Source organism: Parasteatoda tepidariorum, chromosome 4, assembly GCF_982258835.1.
Source record: "Parasteatoda tepidariorum strain Cologne lab strain chromosome 4, Ptep-v5.0, whole genome shotgun sequence".
Lineage (NCBI taxonomy): Eukaryota > Metazoa > Arthropoda > Arachnida > Araneae > Theridiidae > Parasteatoda > Parasteatoda tepidariorum.
In genome coordinates, this window is record NC_141758.1 from 40386665 (window position 1) to 40413746 (window position 27082).

The 27082-nt window shown below is 27.4% G+C and overlaps 1 protein-coding gene across 1 annotated transcript; it reads right to left on the reverse strand.

Moving 5' to 3' along the window:
- Window positions 1-1480: 1480 nt before the first annotated feature.
- On the reverse strand, window positions 1481-26834 carry Ythdf (YTH domain-containing family protein). Its single transcript, XM_016049667.5, has 6 exons — window positions 26614-26834; window positions 26389-26413; window positions 22252-22319; window positions 12860-14365; window positions 5915-5959; window positions 1481-3965 (listed from the first exon to the last, which is right to left on the reverse strand). The coding sequence occupies exons 1-5, from the start codon at window positions 26632-26634 to the stop codon at window positions 5957-5959; spliced, it is 1623 nt and encodes a 540-aa protein (XP_015905153.1). The 5' UTR covers window positions 26635-26834; the 3' UTR covers window positions 1481-3965; window positions 5915-5956.
- Between the last annotated feature and the right edge of the window lie 248 nt (window positions 26835-27082).

Sequence of the window (27082 nt, forward strand, 5' to 3'; positions counted from 1 at the left end):
GTGATTATATGCCAAAAATCTTATATCTATAAAAATTATATATTCGAATACTCACATTGAAGACTTAGCTCCTGTGTCTGATTAATGATAAAAGAAAAAAATTAAATAGCAAAAAGCATTTCGTATAGGTTTAAAAAATTTAAATAAAACTGGTGGGCAAGCAAAATGTCTATTCTAATTACCAATTAAATGTGTCACACAAATCTAAATGCTAACTTTTTCAATAGATACTTATTCCTTTTATAAAAAATTCACCAAGATGCCTATTTTTGTAACATCTACAGGTGCTAAAAAATATGGGGTGAAACTTCTGTCACTTTATCCAGACTACTTCTCTTAAATTTAGTTCCCACTTTGCACACAATTATCGCCACTACATTTTATTTAGTGTCTAACTCTTTTGCAATGAGAGTTTCAAACGTGCGCTTATCCCAGAGGCCGAAAAACCCTTTTGAGAGGCCCTGACCAGGGCTGGAGGGGATAGCCTGAATATTAATGCATTCTTTAATAATGTAATATTAAGTAAATAAACATATACTTTTTATTGTTGTTTTCCCATTAATAAAATCAAAAAGATTTAGCTCAAAATCAATTACTAAAATAATTATAACAATTATGGATAGTTTAACCAATTGTAGACAAGAAAAAGCCTGTACCTCCACTGATGTGCTCACAAGGCAAGTTTCATTATTCTAAGTGTGATTTAAGCTTTCATTCAATATCACCATGCATAAAATTCTCCCAAGTTTCACATATTTAATCAAATCACGATTCCTAAATTGAATTAAATAGTTTGGTAACAATAAATTAAGGCAGCTTTTCGAAGGCTCTGTTGAAGTGTGAAATGATTTTTTGCAAACATGCTATTTTCTGCTTAATATGCAAGTTACTCACGACTGTTCGGTCAAGTATAGTGTATCTAAAGCCAGTGCTCTCTATGCTTATTATGAACATAGTGAAAAATGTCAATATGAAAGAAAAAAAAAAGCACAATTTTGTGAAAATGAAGTGTTTTTCCTTTTTCATATTTAAAGAGTTACTGCATTATCTGAGATTCTAAAAATTTGCAAGTATTGAAAATAATTCATGGATTGTGATAATCATCAAGGTGGAAAAACCTCACTAAATTGGTGATCTTTAGAAAAGTTTAATAACTTTCAAAATATTTAAGTTATTTATCCATTTTAAAGTAAAGATAATTCTTCAAGGCAAGATGATATATATAGTTTAAAATTGTAGCTTTGCTTCAGGTTTTAAGTTTGACTTTTTTTTCCCTTAGGCAAAAGCACTACAAAAAACCATGCTAATAAAATTAACAGATTGCTATCATTTGATTATTATCTGCCATTTTGGCTAGCTGTTTATACATCAAGTTATCCTTTTATGGGCTTTTTTTGTTTTCCCTTTGATATCTCTTTATGTATGAAATAGCCTTTAAAATAAAAAAAGAAACATGAAATCAAATCACATAACAAATATGAACACTGCTAATCAAATTTTTATTTCCATAATACCATCATTTATTTTTTTTTATTTTTTACCCAAAGATATATGCTAAGCGCCACTGGTTAAACTGGCTGCATGAAGGGCAATTGATAAAAAGGAAATTGGAGGAACCTTCCTTATGAAACAACATACTGGCATGGCATAGGCACAAAAATAACAATTACAATTAGAGTGAATCTACAATGAAAACTTTATTATTGTAATTCTTTATGAGCCAATACCAAAATTTATTAAACTATACGTTGTATGGGTGTTATATACTGCTTCTCAAAATTATCTATTGAAAAAAAAAAAAACATAATTATTCAAACTAAGCATAATGCTACAATCAGATAATTCATTAAAGAGAAAAAGCACATAACCAGTATGCATTAGGAAAAGCGTACATTCAAAAACATCAAAACCTTTACCCATACTAGGATTAAATATAAAGCATAACAGTGTTTTTACATTTGGTAACGAATCTCAGACAGCTACCAAGTGTAAAAACATTCTGTCATTGTTAAGATTCATACTATATAGCATTTTCAGCAGAAAACACAGAGGTAATGTCTTTTATAATACTTTTTAACAAGAAAAATTTTATAAGTCAAAAGAGAAAACTCCCATTGTCGAAAAAGCATTGTTTTAAAAAATAAATATTCTCTTGAATGAAAAAACATAACAAGTATTAAATTTAAAGTTACATAACACTCACTAGAAATTAAGTGTTTTCTGCATACCTTTGCCCATAAAACATAGTTAGCACAGTAATATAGATATATTACTTTTCATTTCCAGCTTAACTGATATAAATAAACACATAACAATTTGATAACAATTTTTAATTACTCAAAAATCATAATAACTTCAATGATTACTCAAGGCTCACAAAGCCATGTTTTGAATATTTTAATAAAATTGCATATATATTTAAAAAAAATCATTTAACTTCATAATACAAAAAGATTAAAGCAAAAAAAACTAAAAATGAATATATTGAAATAGATATTTTATACTTTTAAATATGCTAAGCGAATGAGAGGAACAGGAAAGAAATTCTGTGACATCACTTAAAACGATTCTAAAACATTGATTCTCATAAACTCGTCATTTGAACATACAGAAATAAAAATGATTTTAAAGATACTTTCAGGATTTCATCAGTGGTTTGAAAAGAAAAAAGTATATACTTCTATTTCTGTACAATTCATTTAGCTTATATATCTCAATTATATCTATACATGTAATATACATTAATTAATAAACAAAGTTACTGGCAGGCGATGAATTTGTCATAAAATTGTTAAGACAATTTACAAATAGGGAATTAAATAAGTTCTACAACATAGCGTGCATGCTTTTGATATCACTTTCTTTTTACAAAACACAAGCAAATTTTACAAGGCAATAAAGTAATATGTCTATATTTTTTTACATTCTAAAATTTACTATATTTGTGAGTTTTTTTGTTTAATAAATTTCATAAAATTGTTTATAAGATTGCTTGTATTAGAAATAAAAACAGGCACTTGCCTAGAACAATGCTGTTTGCCATGCCCATTAAAACACTGTATGATTGCACTTAGAATGAAATTCACCACTTTATTCCCCGTGGAACATTTTCTTCAACAGGAAGGAGGAGAGGGATTCAATTTAATAGATTTCTTCATAGATTTTTCCAATAAAAGAAACGTAACCTATTGTAAGGGATGACACTAAAATAATTTTTTTAGGCAGATGACAGAGCAAAACACATACGAATACCGTCCTTTATTGTTCATTCCTGCAGTGTAATTATAATAAAAGTCCAATCAACTTGGACGGTCAATTTTTCCCCCATTCATTTCACATTTTAAGAGACCGTCACAAACATTTATTTCAGTTTTTAGTCAATTTTTTAGAGTTTTTTTTATTTTGTAAATAGTTTGGGAGTTTAAACTAGGTCCACACTGAAGTCCGCTCATTGATTTTTTTTTTTTTTTACTAATTGGAGTTTTTGTTTTTCTTACTTAAAGTGCTGATAAACAAATAAATGCCAAGTTTTTTTTTTCCATGTGCAAAAAAGAGTTGTTTACGTCCAATGTCGTTACGCAAGGTTAAAGCGTTCCAAATCTTGAAGAAACTGCAGGGGAAATTTCCGCGTTTCAATTAGCACAATATTCATTTTCAACAGCTGTTCCTTTTTCTTTCCACAGAGGGGAGAGTGCTGAAGAAGTATCAAATTTTGTTTTTCCTATAGAGAAGGGCAGGCTTAAAAGGTATTTCAAGGTGATAAGAGAGAAGCAAGGAGTTTACTAAAGTTTTCGAGGAACTAGAATGAATAAGTCACAGCAAATGACGATTAATAACTATGTAGCTTGATAAGAGGCTTGATTTCTTATTTTTTGAGTCACAAGAAAGTTTAGCTGAGGAACGATGGACGCAGGCCACAGACACTAGAGTGCTGAACACTAAATTTCTTCCCCTGAGGGTCTTGACTAAAAAAGTAAAATTACAATTATAAGCAGGTAAAAATCATGTAGAAATGAACAGAATTATTTAATAAAGCATCTTAATAGAATGTTTCATATTCAGCAGCATTAGCCTGCAAAACACATTAGAATAGGAATACACAATCAATATTTTTTATATGAGAGTCACAGAAAAATATGCTCTAATAGTAATTCAGGCAGCCAGTAAAGGAATAAAGCAAAAAAAATATACAATCAGAATTTTATTTAAAATAAAAAAAAAAAGGTATCACCCAAAATAGTAGAGAAGTTGTCATATAAAATAATCCTTTATTTTAATGATTAATTCTCTTTATGTACTTTTCTTGTTGCATAACAAATTATAATTATAAAAATACGATGCAAAAGTATGTGGCAGAGGTGCAGAAAATTTTCAGAAACTATTATTTCTCCAGAATACAGTTTATTTATTTATTATTATTTTATTTATGAAATTCAAAATTTTATCACTTTTTAGTTACTACAAATTTTTCAAAATACTTTTAGAAAATAAAGTTTCGTACATTGTTAAAATTTTGTTAAATTCTCTTAACAAGGAAAAAAAAGCCATTTGATTTTTCTCAAATAGAATAATGTACCAGTAATTAAATATCAGTAATAATGTATCTCAAATTAAATATATAAATCAAAATCTATTAAAATAATGATTTATATTGATTAATGATTATTCAAAATACTAAATTAAAGTTATATTATAAAAACTAAAGGAATTCGGACTAATAAACAAATTGCAACAGAATTTTATTTACTCAAGTTATATCCCTATTCTTTACAGACAGTTATGTGATCTTGCATAAGGAATTTAAAAATATAAGTTAAAATGAACTTTCAAAATGTGTATTTTAATATTTAAATAAATAATTTTTTAATACATTTTTTGTACACCTTATTTGTTCAAATACATTTTTAATTTAGCAGCAAACTTTAACAGTCAAATTGCCCAATAGTCTTATTTGTTTCGGTTAAAAAATAAAACAGAATTATTTTCAAGTTGATTAAAATTTATGCTTACTTATCAGTCATAAAATACCTTTTCTCTTAAGCATGTTATTAAATGTTTTATACATTAAATAGGATGCAGGTGAAAACATTGTAAAATAATGTTTTTCAACATGGAAATGCAAAAGAACTCTAAAATCTTTTACATATATTTTTACACGATATTACAACATGCAAATTTCGAATTTGAGTAATTTTTGCCAATCTCATCATAAATCCAAGTAATATTTTTATCGTTCATTGACATTTGTTATTACCAATTCCATGTGATTTTTTAGATTCAGACAGTCATTATGATATTATGATTTGTGAGTTAAAAATCATGCATTTAATTTGTCACTTTACTTTTTTTATTTGTACCGATTTCATCATAAATCTAAATTATTTTTTAAAGGCAGTTATAGCTATCCTTTACCACAAGATTTTGAAAATCCAGAAATTTTATTACGACACAAGAGTTTAAAGTCTAGCATTTATATAATCACTTTTTGAACCAAGAAAAAAAAATTTCATTTATAAGCAAAATTATAACCATTAGGTTTCCAAGAATGTTAATATAATATATTGTTCAAGCAATTGGAATGTTCAATTTGACAGATTATTCCATGAGGTGCTTATTTCATAGATTAACCCTCAAATTCCTGGGGCATCAAAAATTTTTGCCCAATCACCATAGAAGCAAGAAGCTTTAGTTTAGATTGTAGTTTTTCAATTTGTGTAAGCCTTTAACTGTTCAGTTTGTAAACAAAAAATTTAAACTAAGTCCTGAATTGTTTATTTTTTAAATACAGAAACATTGTTTTGCTAAAATCTCACCATATCATTTTCCAAACTGACTTTGGAATGAACAGTTTAACAGACAAAATGATAACATAAAAAAAAAAAATTTAAAAAAAGTGCAGATTTGATTATCTCACCTTGATAAAAAGTTCCTCGCATCCACAAAATGCATTATGTTATTACTGAAAAATGAATATACCAATTAGTGAAATAAAATACCACTGTAACATACAATTTAATACACAAAAAAAAACAATTGATCCGAATATATAACTAACTATTCACATTAGAATAAAGCAAATGTTTACCATAATATAAAACTTTTGAGGTCAAATGACAGTTTGTAACTGGACAAGCGACAATATATTTTAATTACAATAAGCTGCTTTAAATTTTCAAAAATGTAATAACTTATAGGGTGGAAAAATAAAATTTAGCTTTATAGCTCATTTTGAACATTTATTAAATTGTGAAATTACAATGAAATATATTTAATGAAAATAGATAATGAGTGCTGAGTGCTTGTTCATTTAATTTCTTTCTCTCTATATATTCTCATATTTGGTTTTGCCATAAAACAATATTTTGTAATAATCGGATCTTAATTTCAGACAGAAACAATTGATTGCTTTCCACATAATTCTAAAAATAACATCCTGGATAATAAGATTTACAAAACTGGTGCAAATAATAAAATAGATTCAATATTTTTATTCATTCACAATTTGATAATTTGTATAAATAGTTTACAAATTTTTGTGAAAATAGCAAAAAATTCAAACATCAACTATTCATTCGGATCCACAAATGATTTCAAGCTTGGAGGGGAGGGAGAGGTTTGGAAAATTTTATAAGAGGAAAGAAGGGGTATCAAAGACGTGAGGTTTTACTGATTTTATTTTGTATCAAAACTAAAATATTTATTAAATTAAGTATTAGCCAAAAGCTTAAGAATAAAATCTTTCTAGGCGAATATACTTTAAAGATTGAATAATGAGGCAGTCATTTCATTTTAACAAAACTCAATGATTCAAAAAATTTTGAAAAATAATGTAAATTATAAAAATGTTTCATGCCTCAGCTGCACATGACAAAGCATAAAATATTTCACAGGGGTCTGTCTAGGTTTTTCTGAGAGGTACCTACTTCATGAAATTTTAGACATAATTTGTGAAAAATTAAAAAATCAACACAAAAACATGGTAAAAATATGGATTTATCGTTTCTTACGGAATACAAAAATAAACTTTTAATCTGAAATTATGAAAATGTATGGCCACTTAGCAAGTGTAGTAATGTGGCATTCAATCAATATAAATTGACCAAAAATATAGAAAAAGAAAAGGGTAAAGAAAATAGCTAATAGGAAAAACACTGAAAATATCACAATCTGTGTTTTCGAGGATGGAGGGAATATCTTACTTTAGTTCAAAAGGTTCAGTTTTATTAAGCAAGTTATGATTGTTCATAGGAATATCATCAGTTAACAGTACCATTAATCAGCAAATACTTTAAATAATTTAATATAAAAATTTAATAACTTTATAATAAAGAACTGCAATATAGAATTTATCGAAAACATGCAAAATCTTAAAATCTGTAGAAGAATATAAAGCAATAATGCTGTTTTACTTGTTGAAAAATTAAATTTGTTTTTATTTGTATATATTAACAAAAAGTTTCCAACTGCTATTTCTAATAAATTATTAGTTGTATTATTTATATTAGCATAATAATCTCTTAGTACAAAAATTATCTATTTAAAAATTTATAAATTAAAAATTGCTTTTTTTTAAATAAACATTGTAAACAGCATTAACATTGCTATTTTTTATAGAATCCAAAAATGATTAAACATTAATATACTTCCATTTCTTTTAATCTGAAGTAGATAATATTACCCCTTTGCCACCATCATCAGAAGATACAATGTGCAAATTAAAATGAGTATCCAAATAACTTGCACAGGTTTTTTAACCTTCGAAAAAAAAAGGTCCCAAATGTCTAGTCAAGAAAGCAGTAGAAATTTTGAACTCTATATGCTTTATTTTCTCTTTAGCTTAGCTCAACATATCTCCAAAATCATTTAACTAGCTAATCAAAAATAAATTTCTGTACATATTACAATTTCAATATAATTAAAAGCTTAGTTTTACTATTTATCTTCAGAAAAATTAATGTTTCGAAACTGCTTATTTAAATAGCGTATTATTCATAATGTGTGACCGATTTAGTTACAATTCGGGATTTCGACACACATTTTATTTTCCAAACAGCAGCTATTCACTATACTCTAAGGATTAGAAATCCAAATCACTGAAATTCAGGTGTAGTTCCAGAGTTCTCCCTAGGAATAAAAAAGAGCAGGGCGCTTACACACAGAAAAGCGTACTTGGAGTTTTGAAAGGGCACTCAGTTAACACTGTTAAAATTTATCAAAATACTTAATATTATGTAATAACTGAAATTGATCCGACTTTCAAATTACCCTTTTAAAATATTTTATGTCACAATTCTCACTCATTACCAAAATAACAGAATAAGTTGAAGATTTTGAAAAATAATTAAAGACAAGCTAGATGACAATCCGTGTATAAACATTGTGTATAACATTTCTTCAAAAAAAAAAAGTAAACTAAAAAAAAAAAAAAAAAAGATTAATTACAACTTGAAGGTCTTTTTTTTAAATAAATTAAACTGAGAAAGAGAAAATAAATATCTGAAGTGCCATTTTTAAACAAAAAGGTTAATAATGGTGAAAATAAATGGTGAAACTTAAAATCTCTAAAATATTCATTAAAATACCTCCCTTCAAATAAAAGATGTGAATATCGCTGAGGCCGAAACTCGTGCAAATTTTAGCTATATAACTAGACAACAAGAAAAATCTTACTAAAATGTAGGAATGGAAATAATAAATATCAATAACAAAATACAGTACAGAACCCGTTATCCGGAAATCAGAAAACCGGAAAACCAAAAAACCGGAACGAAATTCGATAAATTTTCCAACCATTTTTTAAAAAAAAATTTTTTTTTCCTCATAAGATTTTAGTATTTTTCTTTCTTTTTCGAAAGATGTTTACCTTAGAATCATTTTGGAAATAATCATCAGTGTATTACTTCATCATTTTTTCTTCCTTTTTAGATTATTTCCAAAAAAAAATTTTTTTTAGTTTGGTTTAACAACAAAAAAACGGCTTTTTGTAGCGATTCAGAAAACCGGAAAAATCAGTTATCCGGAATGGCAATGGTCCCGATCGTTCCGGATAATCGGTTCCCTACTGTATATCAGAAATTTACTTCTTATTAACACAGGTGGTTAAGAAAACAATCTTTTCTGAAAAAATTAATAAAAAGACGTGTTCAGGGAAAACACTGTACTTTTGTCAAAGTGCATCTTTGCTCAACTACCTAATATGCATCTATAACTTGCATTTTCATAATTAAGCCTACTAATAAAGCCAATCGACTAAGGTTGCAGAATGAAAATTCAATTGCATGTTCACTAAGCAAATTAAATCACGCATAAAGAAAAAGTAATATCACGAAATATCACAAAATAGCATGTATCAAAAATATTAAACGGGATTAAGAAGCACAAAAAATTTCAAGAAATGTCAGTGGACAATCATAATAAAGAAATTTTAATTGTAATATCTGTCAACTTCATTATAAAGAAGCATGCAAAGAGTGGTTAAAAAAATTACAGAAAAACTTAATTTTTTAAAATTATAAATTTCAAATAGTAATATTCTATATGTTTCACAGATAATTAGTAACAAATATACTTATAACACTTTGAAAAATTTTGCAATAATAATCCAAAAACAATTTGAGTGCTATATTAAAATTAATGTTAAGAAAATTAAGCAGATGATATAAGGTGTTAGGCAAAGTTTCATGAAAGACAGTGCAAACTTCAATTTGTTTATCTAATTTTTTTGCTAAGTCATTACAGCACTGAATAAACATCTTCTGAATTAATTATAATTGTAGTGATAAGGAATACATGTTTTTCTAAAAATAAGAAAATGAAATAGTTTTAAAACTACATTTTTACTTAAACATTATTGTTTAATTATTTACCAAATGAGAAATATATAATTAACACATTTGTTAAACATTTTAAAAATTTCATATATATACTTGATTAAGTTTGCGGTTTTAAATTTATAATAAATTAGAAAGCAAAGCAATGTACAAAACAGAAATAAAATTAGAAGAAAAATAGACCTCTCATTTCAGCAGTACTATAATATCAGAGCTGGTACTTGTAAAATGTGAGGTATCTTAAATATTTAATTTGTGCTTTAGACATTTTTTTTATTATGAAATTTAAAAAAAAAAAAAAAAAAAAAAAAACATTGAAAAATCTTAGAAATAAATAAAAATATTCTATGTAGTTCAATTTACTTATTTTGATCTTGTAAAGATCAATTAATAATTATTTCATTATCTAATTCACTGAAATTTGCTGGATTTATATTTAAAAACACTGATACAAATTGAATAACAAATGAAAAATCCAATTTTACTTTTAAACAAAATCTGAAAGCAACAAAAAAAAATTTTCTTTTTTTTTTAAGAAAAAAGGAGAAATTTAATGGCTAAAACTTAAATAACCTTTTTTAAACACGAAACAAGTAATCACTGGTTTTAAATGCCTAAGTGTTCCACTGTGGAACAACAAAAGCACTGAATTGTGGTTTACAATAATTTCACATTCTACAATAATTCAAATTTACATAAATAGTTAACAAAATCTACATGGTGTCATTAAAGGATTTAAAATAATCTAGATTGGCTACAGATTAATTACAGATAATAACAGAAAATTTAAAACTGAACTATAGGATAGGGCAATGCAATGGCAAGTATACTGTTGCGGAAATGACATTTTGGGCAAAATTATTATTTTAAAAAAATTCAAAAAGAACAATTGATTTTTAAAATTTCTTCCAGGTTCTTCATAGTAAAATCAGTATAGAATAGCAGTCAATTTAAAATATTGTTGCGGAGAAGACAGTAAAATTGAGCATTTTAAAAAATCTGTATTTCATATGGAATTTCTGCTCTTATACTAGTTGCATGTCCTTTGCATAGTTTTTAGTAAAATTGAGCATTTTAAAAAATCTGTATTTCATATGGAATTTCTGCTCTTATACTAGTTGCATGTCCTTTGCATAGTTTTTAATGTTAATTAGCATTATTTAACGATAAAAAAACACTGTGCCACATACTCCAATTACATTTTGATTGACAACTAATTTTCAAAAATTTGTCTACAAATTGCAGAAAGGATTTACAGTAAGTGAAATGCTGTGGAGGGGACATTTGAGTCTTTATTATTCATTAAAAAAATTTAAGTCAAATTACTTTTTAAGATTTCTCTTAGTCTAAGTATAAAAGTAGTCAATTAAAGTTTTATTTTATAAATTTAACTTTAAAAGTAAAGAGCTTAGTTTGCAAAGAGGCAGCAAATTGAGAATTTTTAAAAATTTATATTTCAAAAGGAAATTCAGCTTTAAAATGAATTGAAAGTTGTTAAAAATGAATAACATCAACTATGTAAAAAAATTTTGTTACAAAAGTTCAAATATTATTTTAATTCAGAACTTGTAATTAATATTTATTCGTTAACACATGGTGGGAGGACTTTTAATCCTTACTGCAAAATAAAAAGGAACATGCAAACTATCATATTTTATTTATTCATGAATGTTGAAAATTTGTTTAGGAAATTTAAAAAAAAGAAAAAAAAGATTTTTTATGGCTCAAAAGTTTTAGGAAACAAACAAGAAATTCAGGAAACAAACAAGAAATTCAGGAAACAATTAAAGAACAGAACACCAAAACCTGCCTTTTTTTGCTCTCAAAAAATAAGCAAAAAGCATATATCATTGGATTTTCTTTAAAAGAGTACTGCAACAGCTATTTCAATGGCTAATAGTGCAACATAAAATCTTTATATAAATCCTATTATAACAAAATTATTGATAACAAATGTTGTATCATGATCATGTCAAAACTTTTTAGTGCATACATTTGAAATTAATAACTTCAACCTTCATAGAATAAAATATATGATACGGAAAAATAATTGGGTTTAAGGAGCGGCCACAACTCAATAAAAATCGACCATCCACCGCAGGAATTTGAACCTGGTTCACCTCATTGGAAGGCGAACATATCCTTTAAGCAATCAAGGCTCAACATCTTTCAATTATCAAAACTAGAGAGACAGACCAATAGTAATTGTTATACTCTAACTTGCATATTTACTTAGATAATATGAGTAGTATTTAATGCTTTTCTAAGACAAAATTCAAATTGAAAGAAAATATATAAATCATGCAATCCATAATGACAATAAATCCGGGATATAGTGATAAATAAAACTGGAAATTGACATTTTATATGTAATGCAAATTAAACATACATCAGCTTAATGTACATAAACATTCACATTTTCAACAATACTTTTATTTTTCTTAAAAATATTGAACATTTCATGATCTTATATATAAACCTGTATAAAATATAAAAATTATAACTGCATATTTTGTAAATGAACATAAAGCCAACATACTTTAACAATTTATTATGAAAATGAAAATTAAACATGTTTTATATTTAATTGTACTCTCTATTTGCAGCTTTTAAGGACACTTAAAAAGCTTAAATTAAAGACAAAGAAAGATACTTAGTATTTAATAAATTTATAATTTTTCATTTTAGTTAAATAAATTGAGATGCAGTTGTAAAAATATAAAAACAAAATGAATGTAAAATATTGTAATGATTACTGTTGGATTATATCGTAACAAGCAATTGCACAATTCACTTTTACTTATTAAGATAAACTTAGTGGTGCAACAGCCAATAGATTGTCAAGGCCTAAAGTGCTCTTTCCAGTTTATACAAGCTTACTAAATATGATTAATATGGGAACAAAATGGTGTCATGTCAATTAACAAGAGCTTCAATACATATTTATTCATATTATCTACAAACATAACACAAAACAAAGACAAAGAACCAATTAAAACAAATTTAATAAGAAATGTAAAGAACCATACCTGTGTTTTACGTTGTTCATCTTCTTCTTGACGTTTTTCATAATGCAAAAAATCATCAAATATTGAAGTAGTATGTCGAAAAGTATGCATTATTTTCAATACTTGTTTGCCTTTTTCAGGAGGCACTTCTTGTGTGTCTCTAGAATTAGTGACAGGCTTATTTTCATTGTTCTCAAGACGAATATGACGCAACTGAGAATTTGGAACGTCCTTCACATATATCCATTTCACTTTAAATTGCCCTTTCCACTTGTCCTGAGCCCAGACATTTGCAGTACTACCATAATCCACGGGCGACACCATCTGTGCCATGCCGCAAAAATGCCCTGATCCATTCACACTATAGAACAAATACACCAGTCCTTTGGCTTCTCGGAAAGCTTGGTCCAGCCGTTTATTTCCATGTTCTGTAGAACACCAAATAGAGTATTTAATTGACCGATGAATGTCATCTTCGGAATAGGACTTAATTATAAAAAATCTAACATTCTTAGGATTTAAATCAAATTCTTTAGGATTATAATTGTTTTCCATTCTTAATTTATCTAACACAGGATGCTGGGGATAATTGTCTCCAGATGCATTGTTCTGAGCAACAGCAATTGGTTGTTGTTGCTGCTGCTGTTGAGGTGGTGAATTATATCCAGGTCCAGAGGGTCCATTACTTCTATTTCCCCGAGGTGCATTCCAATTAGAAGTCGAACGAGATTGTAATGCAGTAGGCGGACCCATTTTGCCACCACCAGTTCCATTTCCCCCACCACTGCCATTTTTACTTTCCCAAGTTCCAATATCCATACTAGATGTATTATGCTTATTACCGCTAGCTAGGATAGCAGTAGGATTAACAGGTTTAGGTTTTACTTTAGCTTGAGGCTTAGCAGGCTGGCTTGCCACAGAAGCCCATGTTATTTTTTTAGAACCAACAGGCTGTCCAGAAACACCAGGTGTGCCAGTCATAACCATATTATCAGTTGCACCAGTTCCAAATTTCTTTCCCATTTGATGGTCTGTCATTATACTGCCATGTAACATACCAGGTTTACCATATGGGTCTTTAACAAACTGAGAATCATTTTTATGATCAGGAATAGACAGTCCACCCATACCCTGTTCTATATGTTTCAAAGCGTTCCTATCCAGAGTCTGGTCATATGTATCTCTATAATAATCTTCAGGATAGGTTCCATGACCAGTCTTCCTCGTGCCCATGGCAGAGTTGCCCCATGTTGAATAGTCACCACCACCGCCACCACTAGGGAAATAATTGAAGCTCTGATTATAGCCACTAAAGGTATTTTGTGAGAACATTCCATCCATGTAATGGGACTGGTCTCCACTTCCCATTTGCCCTCCATATCCACTGAGAAATGTCATAGGATCACCTCCATTACTCCAGGCTCCATCTCCTAGTCCTTGATTTACAAAAGAATATGACATAGATGCATAGTAACTAGGCATGTAAGGATCTGGCAAGTTAGAGGATGACATGGGTGGATTGTAAGTCTAAAAAAGAAATTCTCCATTATATATCGAGTAAACAAAAATATGACCACTTATATAAATACAATAATCAAAAACTGTGAAGAAGAAATCAAATAATGATTGAATTACATACAATTATATAATAAAATAAAAACATTTCTGCTAATTACATAAATAAAAACAATATCTATACAGCATCTTTTTATAGTAAGCTATTCCCATAGGACTTAACTTATAAAAGTAAAACCATAACTGTATTTTTGGAAACATAAAAATGCTCTTAGTAGTCTTTGGAAGCATAGAAAGGCTCTTAGTACTTAAAATTTAGATAAAATCTTTTATAGCTTTTTTGGATAAACATATATAAAGTTAACTTTTTAAAAGTTTACAGGCAACTGAAGAAGGGAGAGACTATGCATCACATGGACTGATTCTGTGGAAAAAGATCTTAAAACCATGAGAATCAATAAATAGAGAAACCTTGTGTCTGATCGTGCCAGCTCTAGTTGGGACAGCTCTAGCTTGTACTAGGCTATCACAAGGTAGGCCCTGTAAATATTCGATGAATAAACGATTTTATACCTTCTCTGCAAAGCGGACACTACAGTAATTGGACAGTCATTTATGCCCTCATACGTTATTCTCCTTCCAATTTTTAAAAATATGAAAAAGAAAACTATTTCTGTTTTAAATTCTAAGGCTTCTGCTTTAAATTAATTCTTTTGCCTTATCCACAACTAAAAATATGAAGTTGTTTCAACACTAATGTATCAATCATTCACCTGTCACCGTCATCTTTCCAAAGAAAGGAGAGAGAAAATGTTCCAAACAGTGGAATCTTTCGATCCTTTCATCAGGACAATACTGGTTATGAGACCCCACAATCTGATATGACACCTTATATACTCTCAATTCCTCTTACCCACTGAAAATTCCTCCCTACTTCTAATTTGGTGACTGAATTTAACACAGCTGTGTCAAAAAAAAAAAAAAAAAAATGAAAGAGAGAACAGAAATCTCCTCACTGAGGTGTTCATAAAAATGAAACAAGAATTCAGACATTTGACATATGATCAATTTTGAATGTTGAACATAGGGCCTCCAGGTTTACAGGTAATGCATTGCTGCTTTCTTTTTTTTTTTTCTTCTGTACATTGTGGAAGGTTTATCTTCAAGGAGGCATTACTACATTCCCTACTAGTAAGTGTTTAGAATTTGTTAGAGGGATACATTTATTTTTATTCAGTAAAAAGTCTTCAAATAGATTAACAATTAATTATTTGGGAAGTATGAAGATAAATTTTACTTATGGGAATTAGAAAATTACACTTGTATCTTCACAGACACAGAGATGCAGATGAGTTTCGAATAGTCTTGCGATTTGGGAAAGATATGTATCGTCAGCAGGCACAGAGGAGTAGTTGATAAATATAAACTAGTCGGTCTGTGGTCAAAATTAAAATCCCTAGATTCTATCATTATGTGCAACAAGTTTATAAAACAAAAATTTATTTTTTATATTTTTTAAAAATTTGAGTAGTTATGTCATTTAAATCATACCCAAATTGGCTATTTCTGTTAATCTTTTGTATGTCATCAGAGTTTAAACACTTTGTTACATATATAGACATATGACCAAAGACATAAAAACATGGATTACTTTATTTAAGACACTGACACATTTAAAACTAAAATATGCAAATTGGTAAACAATTCCTTAATAATAAAAACTCTGAATGTACTGTATCTAAATTAGCTTACCTAACTATTTGAAATTTATGATGTTAATAGAAATGACATTTTGATCGTTACACAAACAAAAAACACTTCAAAGTAAAGATCACAAAACAAAACGCACTTATTTCTTTGTAGCTTTTTGACAAAATAGCCATTTAAAAAAAATATGCCTGAATTGACACATTTAGATTAATCTGTTTTTATTTGTTTCCGTCCACAAATGTGACATATTAGTCTCAGTACAGGAATTAAAAATTATATTCTTATTTAAAAACAATATTTATTGAGAAATTTTTTTTTTTTTTTTAATTATTAATTGAGAAGCTGGAAAGCTTGAAATCAGTCAGGTGTGACTGTCCACCTATATCAAATCACTCCTCTAAACAGGCTTAGAAAAACATTTTATGTATTTTTTATGATTTATTTTACAAGTATTTTACATAAATTTTTACTTTTTCTAAGAAAGGCCCATAATTAGTTGCCGAGGCATAGTTGGCATCAATTAATGATTCAAATTTTATACAAAATTGTTCAAAAATATAAATTACTTAGTAGAGAGAGAGCATGCATTTTAAGCTAGACTTAAAAAGAACAATTAATATTATTGAAAAACAAGAAACAATATAACAATATATTCAAAATATAAAAAATAAGCACTATCAAAAGGGTTGTAATAGAATGTATTTTAGATATTTAAGGATATAAGTAATAATTGTGTAGAATAGAACGAGGAGAGAGTCCTTAAAAGAGCATCTCACCCAGAGAATCCTACTTAACCTTTATTTAGGAAATTAAAGGATGAACTCCATTAAGAGGCATCAAGTTAGTCTTCACAAGATGCCACTTTCAATTTCCAGTCAAAAAAGCTATTATTTAATATAATCATTAACTATAGTAGAGCATTATATATTTAGATCCCAATTAACCAAATAGTAGAGTTCCCACTCAATTTCAGTAAATAAAAATATAAATAAAATAATTCCTTGACTTTTTCGAGTGCATCAGGTGAATTTCACCATGCAATTTTTTATCAGAAAGCTACAATTTTTTTCATTTGGAATGTCAAATACTAGATTTTGTGAGCAAAAGACATATAATAAACTGAGAATGGAAACATGGGAAAGTTTTTTTCTATAAAGAGTGCAATTTTATAAAATAATTGTAATCAATGTTATAATTAACTCTTATCTCAATAACTGATTACTGTTACTGACAATTCTCAGAATAAAATTTCCTGAGAATTCCAGTTTTTCCTTGTTCTCCTTGACATGTGTGAGCCATGAAATTGTCTAACGAATTGGATAAATCAAGGGACAAGGGTTCTCTCCTGCCTCCACTTGTCCTTTTATGAAAATTAGTTCTTATCTTTAGAATCTCACAAGTGCATGAATTTTTTTTTTATAAATTCTTTAGTGCAATTAATAGGATGGACCCTTTACTGCTTTCCCTTATTTTGCTTAATTATAATAAGGGTCAAAAGCAGAGAAAAAAATTTATTTTCCAATAATGAGGAAGAAAGAAGACATATTTTTTGATTTTTTACAATTATCAGCCAAAACATTTGATAAAATATATGGTTAAAATTACTTAATTATTTAAAAATAATCATTGAATAGATAAAAATCATAGTTATGCTTTCCAAGCTCAACTTGCTAATGTAAAGATTAGAAGACATTTTGTCATGTAATCTAATAAAGAGTAACTAATGGAAAAAACATTACTAAACTGAAAAAAACTAACAAAACTGAAGGGGAAAAAATCATTTTAACCTAGTCCGTGTAGAACAAGTCTTGATATACACAAGCTACATATTTAATAAATTAAAAGGCAGTGTTTTCAAGAGGTGGCAGCATAAAAAGGGCACATTTATGGGGATCAAAGGGCAGGCAGGGCGAGTCGCCCCTCTAAAAATGAATAGGGAGAACACTGATATTATGATTTATAAGTTTCAAGCCACTTTTATTCTCTTTTTATTTTTTTTGCCTATTTTGAAATACAATAATTTACATGCACACTTTTCATTATTTCTTAGTATGAAATCTTCCTAATAAAATAGATCTTTTTGAAACCTTCTTGATTAATAAAAATCACGTTAAATTTTTTTTTAATCATATTGTATAAAAAAATATTATATTTAAGTTAAGAATTTTTAAAAAATATCAGTTCACTTAAAAAATTTTATATTAAAAAAAAATCACTGCTTGCTCAAATTAATGTTTTTAATGAAATGATGAATGCATTTATTAATTAGATTGAACAAAAATATTTTATTAATATCAACAAAAAAAATTGTCAATGATTGGAAAATTTTAATTTGAAAATAAATGATAAATGAGTGATTTTACATTTTTAAAAAAAAATTTATGTGGTTTACATCAGGATTTTAATCCAGTGATTTAAATAATGCTAACAATGGTACACACTTTCTCTTAATTAGTATTGTGGGTGTAGTATCTTTTAATTAGTAAGTTTTCCAACATGTTTATAAGGTGCAAGAATCATGTCATATTACCTTTAAAAAAAACATTTAATTGAAGAGCAAAAAAGGCAAAAATAAAAGCATAGCATTCAAACATCAACTGTATTGGATCACTTTTTTTTAAGTGCTAAAAAATTGCTAAAAAAAAGCTTAAATTTTAAAGAAATTAAAAATGACCATTTATTAGAAGAAAAAAAAATTTAACCACCTAGATTATTGACGAGTCGGAAAATTCCTCAGATTTAACCTGTCTAAATAATCGGTGCTCTACTATAATTATACAAGTCTATCAATCAGAAAGGGGTAAAAAAAACAGGTTGATTTAAGGAAAATGCTAACTACTAGTTGATACATAAAATATTTTACAAATAGGAAAATAAGGATTTTTTATAACCAATAAAAGAAACAGAAAGATACATTAGCTAACAGATGATACATTAACATAAATGTTAACTACAATTTTTACTATATACAGTACAGAACCTGTTATCCGGAAATCAGAAAACCGGAAAACCAAAAAACCGGAACAAAACTCGATAAATTTTCCCGCCAATTTAAAAAAAAAAATTTCCTTATAAGATTTTAGGTTTTTTCTTTCTTTTTTGAAAGATGTTTACCTTACCATCATTTTGGAAATAATCATTGGTGTATTACTTCATCGTTTTTTCTTCTTTTTAAGATTATTTCCAAATTTTTTTTTTTTATTATTATTAGTTGGGTTTAACAATACAAAAAAAGGCATTTTGTAGCGATTCAGAAAACCGGAAAAATCAGTTATCCGGAATAGCGATGGTCCCGATCGTTTCGGATAATAGGTTCCTTACTGTATAATTAACATTAATAATTTCTTTATTAGATTTTATTAACAATTACAATACATAAAGGATACATGAAAAATGTCCCGATCACAATCTTTTTTCAATAAATTTAAAAAAATGAAAGTTCAATAAAACTTATGAAAATAAATTTAATTAAAACTTACGAAATTCTATGACATTAAATTAATTAAAACTTCTATGAAATTAACTTCTATTTTTAAATGATGCTCATTTCATTATCTTGTAGTATTACCTATTTAAATTCTTTAGCAGGCAAGATGTTAACTTATTTAAATTCTCTAACAAGTATCAGCTTTAAAAGCTTTTACCCTACTAACATATTTAGGGAATTGGGTAACATCAGAAGGCATGGTGTCTTCACGAGATGCCACCTTTCATTTCCAGTTGACAAAAAATAAGACAATGGTAGTCGTCAGAGATAAGATTTTTGACACTGCTGTAAGAATTCAATCTAAACAGTTTCAATAATATTTAAGACGTCATTTTTTCTTCTTTTTTAAAAATTCAATTTAGTTAACGTTACATTTTGATCGATTAGACACTGTCCCTTATCAACATTGTGAAAGTTTTTTTTTTTAAAAACTTGTGCAATTGCACACTAGGAAATTAGAGACTAATTAAAGGTGCAAAAAAATACATCCTGAAGTATAAATAATATATAATTAACATTTTACTATAATTATTGTAACCAAAAATTTTTTAGTCCGTGTTTAAGTTTTTATCTCACCAAAAATTTACCCATAAAACTAAATTTATTTTTGTACAGGAAAAATTGCCTACATTCACCATTCGTGACTTTTTCAAAAATGTTCTAAAGAAAAATTTTATTTTATATTAATTAAAAAAATAACACACATTGAACAGAAGACCAACGAACTGATAGGGTGCATTGGACCATGTAGCAAAAATATAATCAGAAACAATATTAAAGAAATATTTCACATTAAATATATTTTACATCTAATATTCATTAAATGTTATTATGAGCAGTAATTACAATGCTTATTTTTCTTTACAAAAACAATTTTGATTTTAAATGCTAAAGATTAATAATAAATTAAAAGAGTAAACGTCTTCAATAGTAATAAAAATTAATCATTCTTACTGCACTAATTATTTATTGAATTTTATTAAAAACATAGTATTCTAAAATTATTAATAGATAATTGAAGTCATCAAAGGACAAATCAAATAAGAGCTGTGCAATGAAAAACCTAATATTTCCTGAAAGGGGTTCAAGAAAAATAATTATATCTTCTTACATTATTACTTTATCAACATTTGTTGGCCATAAAAAAATATTTTAATCATCATTGGGTAAGAAATATGATGAACTATAGAACATTAAGAAATGAATACACACAAATACAATCTCAAAATCTCATATTGGAAAAATTGAGCTCAAAATCGAAATTCCTCAGTGAGATTTTTATAAAAGAAAAAAAAATTTTAAATACATAACAAATTTCTCAAATGCATTTTAAGGAGTATAGGTGTGATATAACTGTTCAAAATGCCATTTTTGCCTAGTTATCTATACGTCATATCTAAAAAACTTGTTAAATTAAAAAAGGCATATTTTAACAGTGCCATGTGATTTTCCCCCCTAGGTTTTGTATACCAGTGGGTGCAACATGTTAATGGAAAAATTAAATAAAAATAAAAATTGAGATTGGTCCATAGCAAGGACGCAGAAAATTGACTAAGTCTAATATTTCTCAAAAATACAGTATTTTTGTGTTAAATTTTTTTTCGTAACTGCTAAAACTATTTCAAAATATTACTGTATATTATTAAAATGCTTTTTGATAAAAATAAAAATATCTCCAAGAAAGAAAAAATATTTATTTGATTTTACGTAATTCTTGAATTAACTAGCATAGGTGTTAAATCTATTTAAAAGCAAGTTATACAGAAATGCTACTGATTTATAAAATTAAATTTAGGTTCCACTCATAAGCTTACTGAAATTAAGATAATAAAGAAATTGACTTGTTATTGAAAGTTAGATGCACTTATAAAGTAACAGAAAATATTTGTTCTCTTTTAAAACAGAAAGTTAGCATGGCATAAGATATTGCACATGAATTTAAGACAAAATCACGAAAAATTGAGGTGTCCAAAAGTGATCACTTAAATGCATTATCAGAGAATTATGTGCTGTAATAAGTAATATAGTGTTAAAATTATGAGGTTTTTAAAAACTTAGCAGAAATTGGTAGCAAAAACTGTCACAAAAGAGATTTTTTTTAAAAAATTAAAAAAGACGGAACATACATATTAAAAAGTGAAGATTAAAAAGTCCTGTTCAAATCTTGCATGTCATAATAAGGCAAGAAAATTATCAGAATCAGAAAAGAATGATGTTTGAAAATTACAATAACAGCAATTTGGCAAAATAGCTGAGCATTTGAATCATTACTGGATTTACCACAAAATCATCACAAATTCAGTGAATCATTCAAATTCAAAATTAGACTTTCACAATAATACAATTCTCCAAGCATATCTGCTCTACAAATAAACATACAATAAAAAGATTAAAAATTTAGAACACAAATTAGAAAGAAAAAAAAAACTCCTATTTAATATCTTAGTAGCAATTTTCAGCATAAAGGCTTATTTACTGCCGATCATGAGGAGCTCGAGAAAATAACTTAGCTGCTAAGCATTTTAATTATATCAAGCTTTTACTAAGTAAAAACTTCAATATCAGTTATTTTATTCATTAAAAAACATAACCAACTTAAAACACTTATCCAATAAAACAACTATTCAAGCTACATAACAAAATAGGTTTAACAAAACAAAAGAAATGATGAAAGAAAAAGAATTAAATTTTGAATTCATACCTGATGAGGTTGGTTTCTCCAAGATTCAAATTCTTCATCCTTTACCATATCTTTAGGTCCATTTGCAACTGTAAAATAAATTTACACACACACATTAAAACAAATTACAATAAAATTTCAATTTATTCAAACAAGACTTTTCTACTATAAGTAGAATTTGGCTATTCATAACTAATAGAACAAATAACTTCACATAATCTGCAACAACTGAGCAATTTTCAGAAAATTTTATTTCCTAAAGTAGCAATCAACATGCTAATATTTTAATAAATTAAGAGAATTTTGTCTACCACTATACATAAATCAGGGTGCGTTGCCAAATTATTCAACAAAAAATAAGCACCTTTTAAGCGCTTTTCAGGCACTCAAATATTTTTTAAGCACTTTAAAAGAATATCATATTTAAGCAAGGTTGGTAAGCTTTGACAATTGACGGTTTTATCTGGTTACGTCAACCAAAAAAAAATTTTTTTGCATTGTTTTTAACAATTGTCAAAATTTTTGAATCAAGTAAATCGAATGGTGTTTTCATAAGCTACGGTCTGACAATGTGCCAAAATAGATTGGGGTTGAATTAATTGTGAAAATGTTGAATAGAACAATGTGAACAGTGTCTTTCTGCATAATTCATAGCGAAAGTCAACAAGGTAAAGGAAAAATTTCAATTTGTAAAAGGGAAAAGTAAGCATTTTTTAAAAACACCCAATGAAAAAAGCACTTTTAAGTGTTTTTAAAAGATGAAAATAAGCACCTTTAAGCACTTTTTAAAAATGCTATGCACCCTGTAAATATAAGGAGGCTTATAAATTAGTGAATTAATTTGTAATGCAACAAATTTCTGATGTAAGTTGTATAAAAATTATATGCTTGAAAATTTTCTGTCCTTATTTGCTACCAGAGGAAAGTGAAATTAGCTAAAAACTCAAATGTTAGAGAGTATGACGTAATAAAAATTTAAGCTCTAAGTACTTTCCAAGATAAAGAAAATCAAAGTTGAGTAAAACTGAAAAGAATGCTCACATGTAAAATAAAAATATTAATTGTAAAACTAATGAAAAGAGTCAACAAGTTCTCGAAAACAAAGTAACCGAAATGCTATACAATTACACTTTATCTTATCATTGAAAAAATATGATAAGAAGGAACTGAATAGATAAACTATGGAGTTTGATAATACAACGCAATTTCACAGCGGAAAAATATCAGTGATAATTTGAAGCTGAATTCAAGGCAGGCTAGGATCTAGGCAATATACGAAAGGAAATAAATAGAAAATTTTTCAATTAAATTAAAGTGCATTTCAATTATAAGAAATTATATTTACACTTCTTAAAATTACAGATTAAGAAAATTTTTCTGGAATTTTACAAGTGTAGATCACTATCCTGCCCCACTTCAAAAAAAAAAGTTTCAGAACTTTGAAGTAAGGGTGCAAAACCTTTTTGAATAAATAGCTCTTCAAACAGCAGATTGACCAATTAAGAGTCGTAATCCCAAGAATTTTGACCTGTTGAGGGCAATTATGATAGTTTCAATGTTAACTGCGTTTTAAACTAAATTATTTTTAAAAATCACCTTAGTAACATATTTACATAAAATTAAATTCTTTTAAATATAAAGTTATATCCAAAACAGACAATAACCAGAATACCAAACAGAACTTTAAAAAAAAAAAAAATTATTTTCTCCTTATCAAAAAAAAGTTTCAAAAAAATTATAATGATGAGGAAAAAGTAAAATTTTTTTTTTATCATATCATGTAACACAAAAGTTTATGAGTTCTCCCTCGCAATAAAAAAAAGGCAATGTTTTACGGGATGACGGCTTAACACAGGGGCGCATTGTCTTCGATCAAAAGTCAAGCAACTCTTCAAAAAATGCTAAGGGATAACACTAAACTTATTTTAAAATAAATTAAATTCATGAATAATAGTAAAAAATAATTATTTCAGTAAGCAATATAAATGCAAATTAAATATTTCAACTTAAGAAATTCTATGGGGCCTAAAATGACGTAACATAAAATTTAAAAAATGCCTTATAGCTCAGATTAAGAATAATCATTCGGTTCAGTATATTTTTCACTTTAGGATATTGATTTTCAGTGAATTATAAGAGTTTATAGAAAGTTAAGCCTTATCCGAATTTTTAGGCACTTTAAACTGCAAAAAATTATAAACTACTTAAAATAGTTAACAGTTTAAAAACCCACGTTTGAATTGTAAGTGTAAGGAGATATTTTCGTATACCAAAGTGACAAATGGATTTCAATTTGGCAATCTTTTTTTTTTAAAAAATAAATAAAAAATATGTGGAAGTTTGTCCAAGAGGGAGGGGGCTACGAATTTGAATTAGTCTCCTTCTGAGATTTTTTTTTCTCCTTCCAATCCTCTCAAGCGTCTTTGTTTGGAATTCGCTAAGATTTGGTGAATATTCTGTCGCTGATCAGGATATGGAAATCTTTGCGAGTGTTGGATTAATATTACATTAAAAACATAGTTTTTAAAAAATATGCGAAAAAAAGTAGCAGCAACTGCAAAAACAAATAATTTGGTTTGGCTTTAAAACTAGCACAACTTAATCACATTAAAAGTAATGATTGAAGTGTGCTAATTGAAACTCGCAACTCTTAATAATATCAGATTAAAAATGAGAGGATTTTCAAAACCATGTCGACAAATTATTTCTTAGATTTGCAATGAAATCGGAAAAATAAAACACACAAAAGTTATATTAATATGCATAAAAAATAACGGGATATTCAAATCCATGTCAAAATACCAAAAAGCAATCAATAAAGTAACTAAGATTTACATCAAATTGAGAAAAATAAAGCACAGACTATTAAAATTACTACCAGAATGCATGGAATTGAAACTTTCGAATCATAATATTTTATCAAAAATAACACAATTTAATAAAATATAACATTAAGTCGATAAGAAAAATCACTTAGATTAATGACAACATGAAGACAAAAAAAAAAACTCAAAAAGTAATTACTAAAACTCAAATTTTATACATGGTAATTATGTAGTATTAAAAATATTAAGATTTTTAAAACTTAAGAAATTTGTAATGATTACTAAGGAAAAAAGCAATTTTAAAACTGTATTGATTCAGATGGCGCATGTCAAAAAGCTTGAATGACAAATTCAAACAAAAATTTAAGATTCATCAAAAGCAGATGAGCTACCAATTGTGCACGCATCTATAAGTAAATACATCATGATTTAAAAATAATTTGGTAATTTAGGGATATATTTTCAGTGTTCTTTTAATCTGCAAGACAGTGAAGAATTTTTAAAGTATCTTTAACTTCTTTTAAATTGTGGATAATATTTAAGAATTTAATTTTAAAGTGCATTTGTATATATACACATACCTCCACAGCTTAAACACACCAATAATAAGAGTCATGCCTTTAGGTTTAGCTAAAAGCTTTAAGATGCAGCATCATTGCAAAACAAGCAATGATTTCTAAAAAAACGAACTAATTCATACAAGAAAATGTACACTAAAATAATTGCAGTTCCTAAATGTAATATAATCTATCATAATACATAACAGAGAATCAATTAAAAACAATTAAAAAAAATCTTATTAATAAAACCAAAATATCTCATTCCTAACCTTAAATAAAAAATACATTTAATGATTCATAAAAGAATAATCATAATTCATTATAACTCGACTTATCCAATATTTAAAGCTGCATTACTTATAAGTTACTTAATTTCAAATGTTAACCACATTGAATATTGATTTTACAAAGTATAAATCAAACCTTATTACAATGAAATGGCAAGATAGATTTCTAAACAGATTGCAACAAATAAGTTAATAGTAGAAACAAATCAAAACGCTAGGTTACATTTTAGCAATTTGTTCTTTCATATCAGATTTCATGCTTATTACGCACTAATCAAAAGACATAACGTAAATCAAATAGAAATTATGACAGATGGATAAACAAGTGAATCAGTGTACTAGTGAATCACAATCTGTTTGGGAAACAAGGAATTTAAATATAAGTTTTAAATAAAATAATACTCTCTGCATAATCTATAATTAGTCAATGCAAGAATATTAAGGATGATTACACCAATAAACAAATTAAGAACAAATACTACTTACCCGAATTGCCTTGTCCTTTCATGCGCTGCATGTCGATTATGAAAATAAATAAAAAGAAATTAGAAACTAATATCGTTTAGCACACTTATAAATAATTTAGAAACAACAAATCTCAAAATATCAGAAACAGGTGTATATAAAGCAATAACGCATAACGAATTCCACATAAACTTATAAGATAAATGGGCTGATTGAAGCCATCTTGAAATTCCGGATTTGTAGTACCTGATCAACGCTAGCAGACATTCCCCAATGGAACAGAAAATTTTTTCGATCGTTGAAGCTATACACAAATAAAAATTCCTATCACTACTGAAGAGGTTAGACAGCAGTCCTTTAACTTCGATTATGGTTAACAAACACAAATACTATAATAAAAAATGAATGTCCACGCACTCTAAAAAAGTTAACAATGGCGGCTTCTCATGTGTCCGACTCCCGAATACGTCATACATATCACGTGATTTCAAAAGGAAAGGAACTCATTGAAAGTTGAAGTTATACTTATTATTCTATTAAAAAAATTAATTTAAGTTTACTAGCGAAACAGCCTCATAAATGTTCAAAAGAGAGAAAAAAAAGTTTTTTTGATTGAATGCCTTATATCACTTTATAGACCTTTGTAAAAGTATAACTCACGCTTATATGCACTACGCTTCCACAATTTTAGAAAATTAGTCAATAATTCAAATGT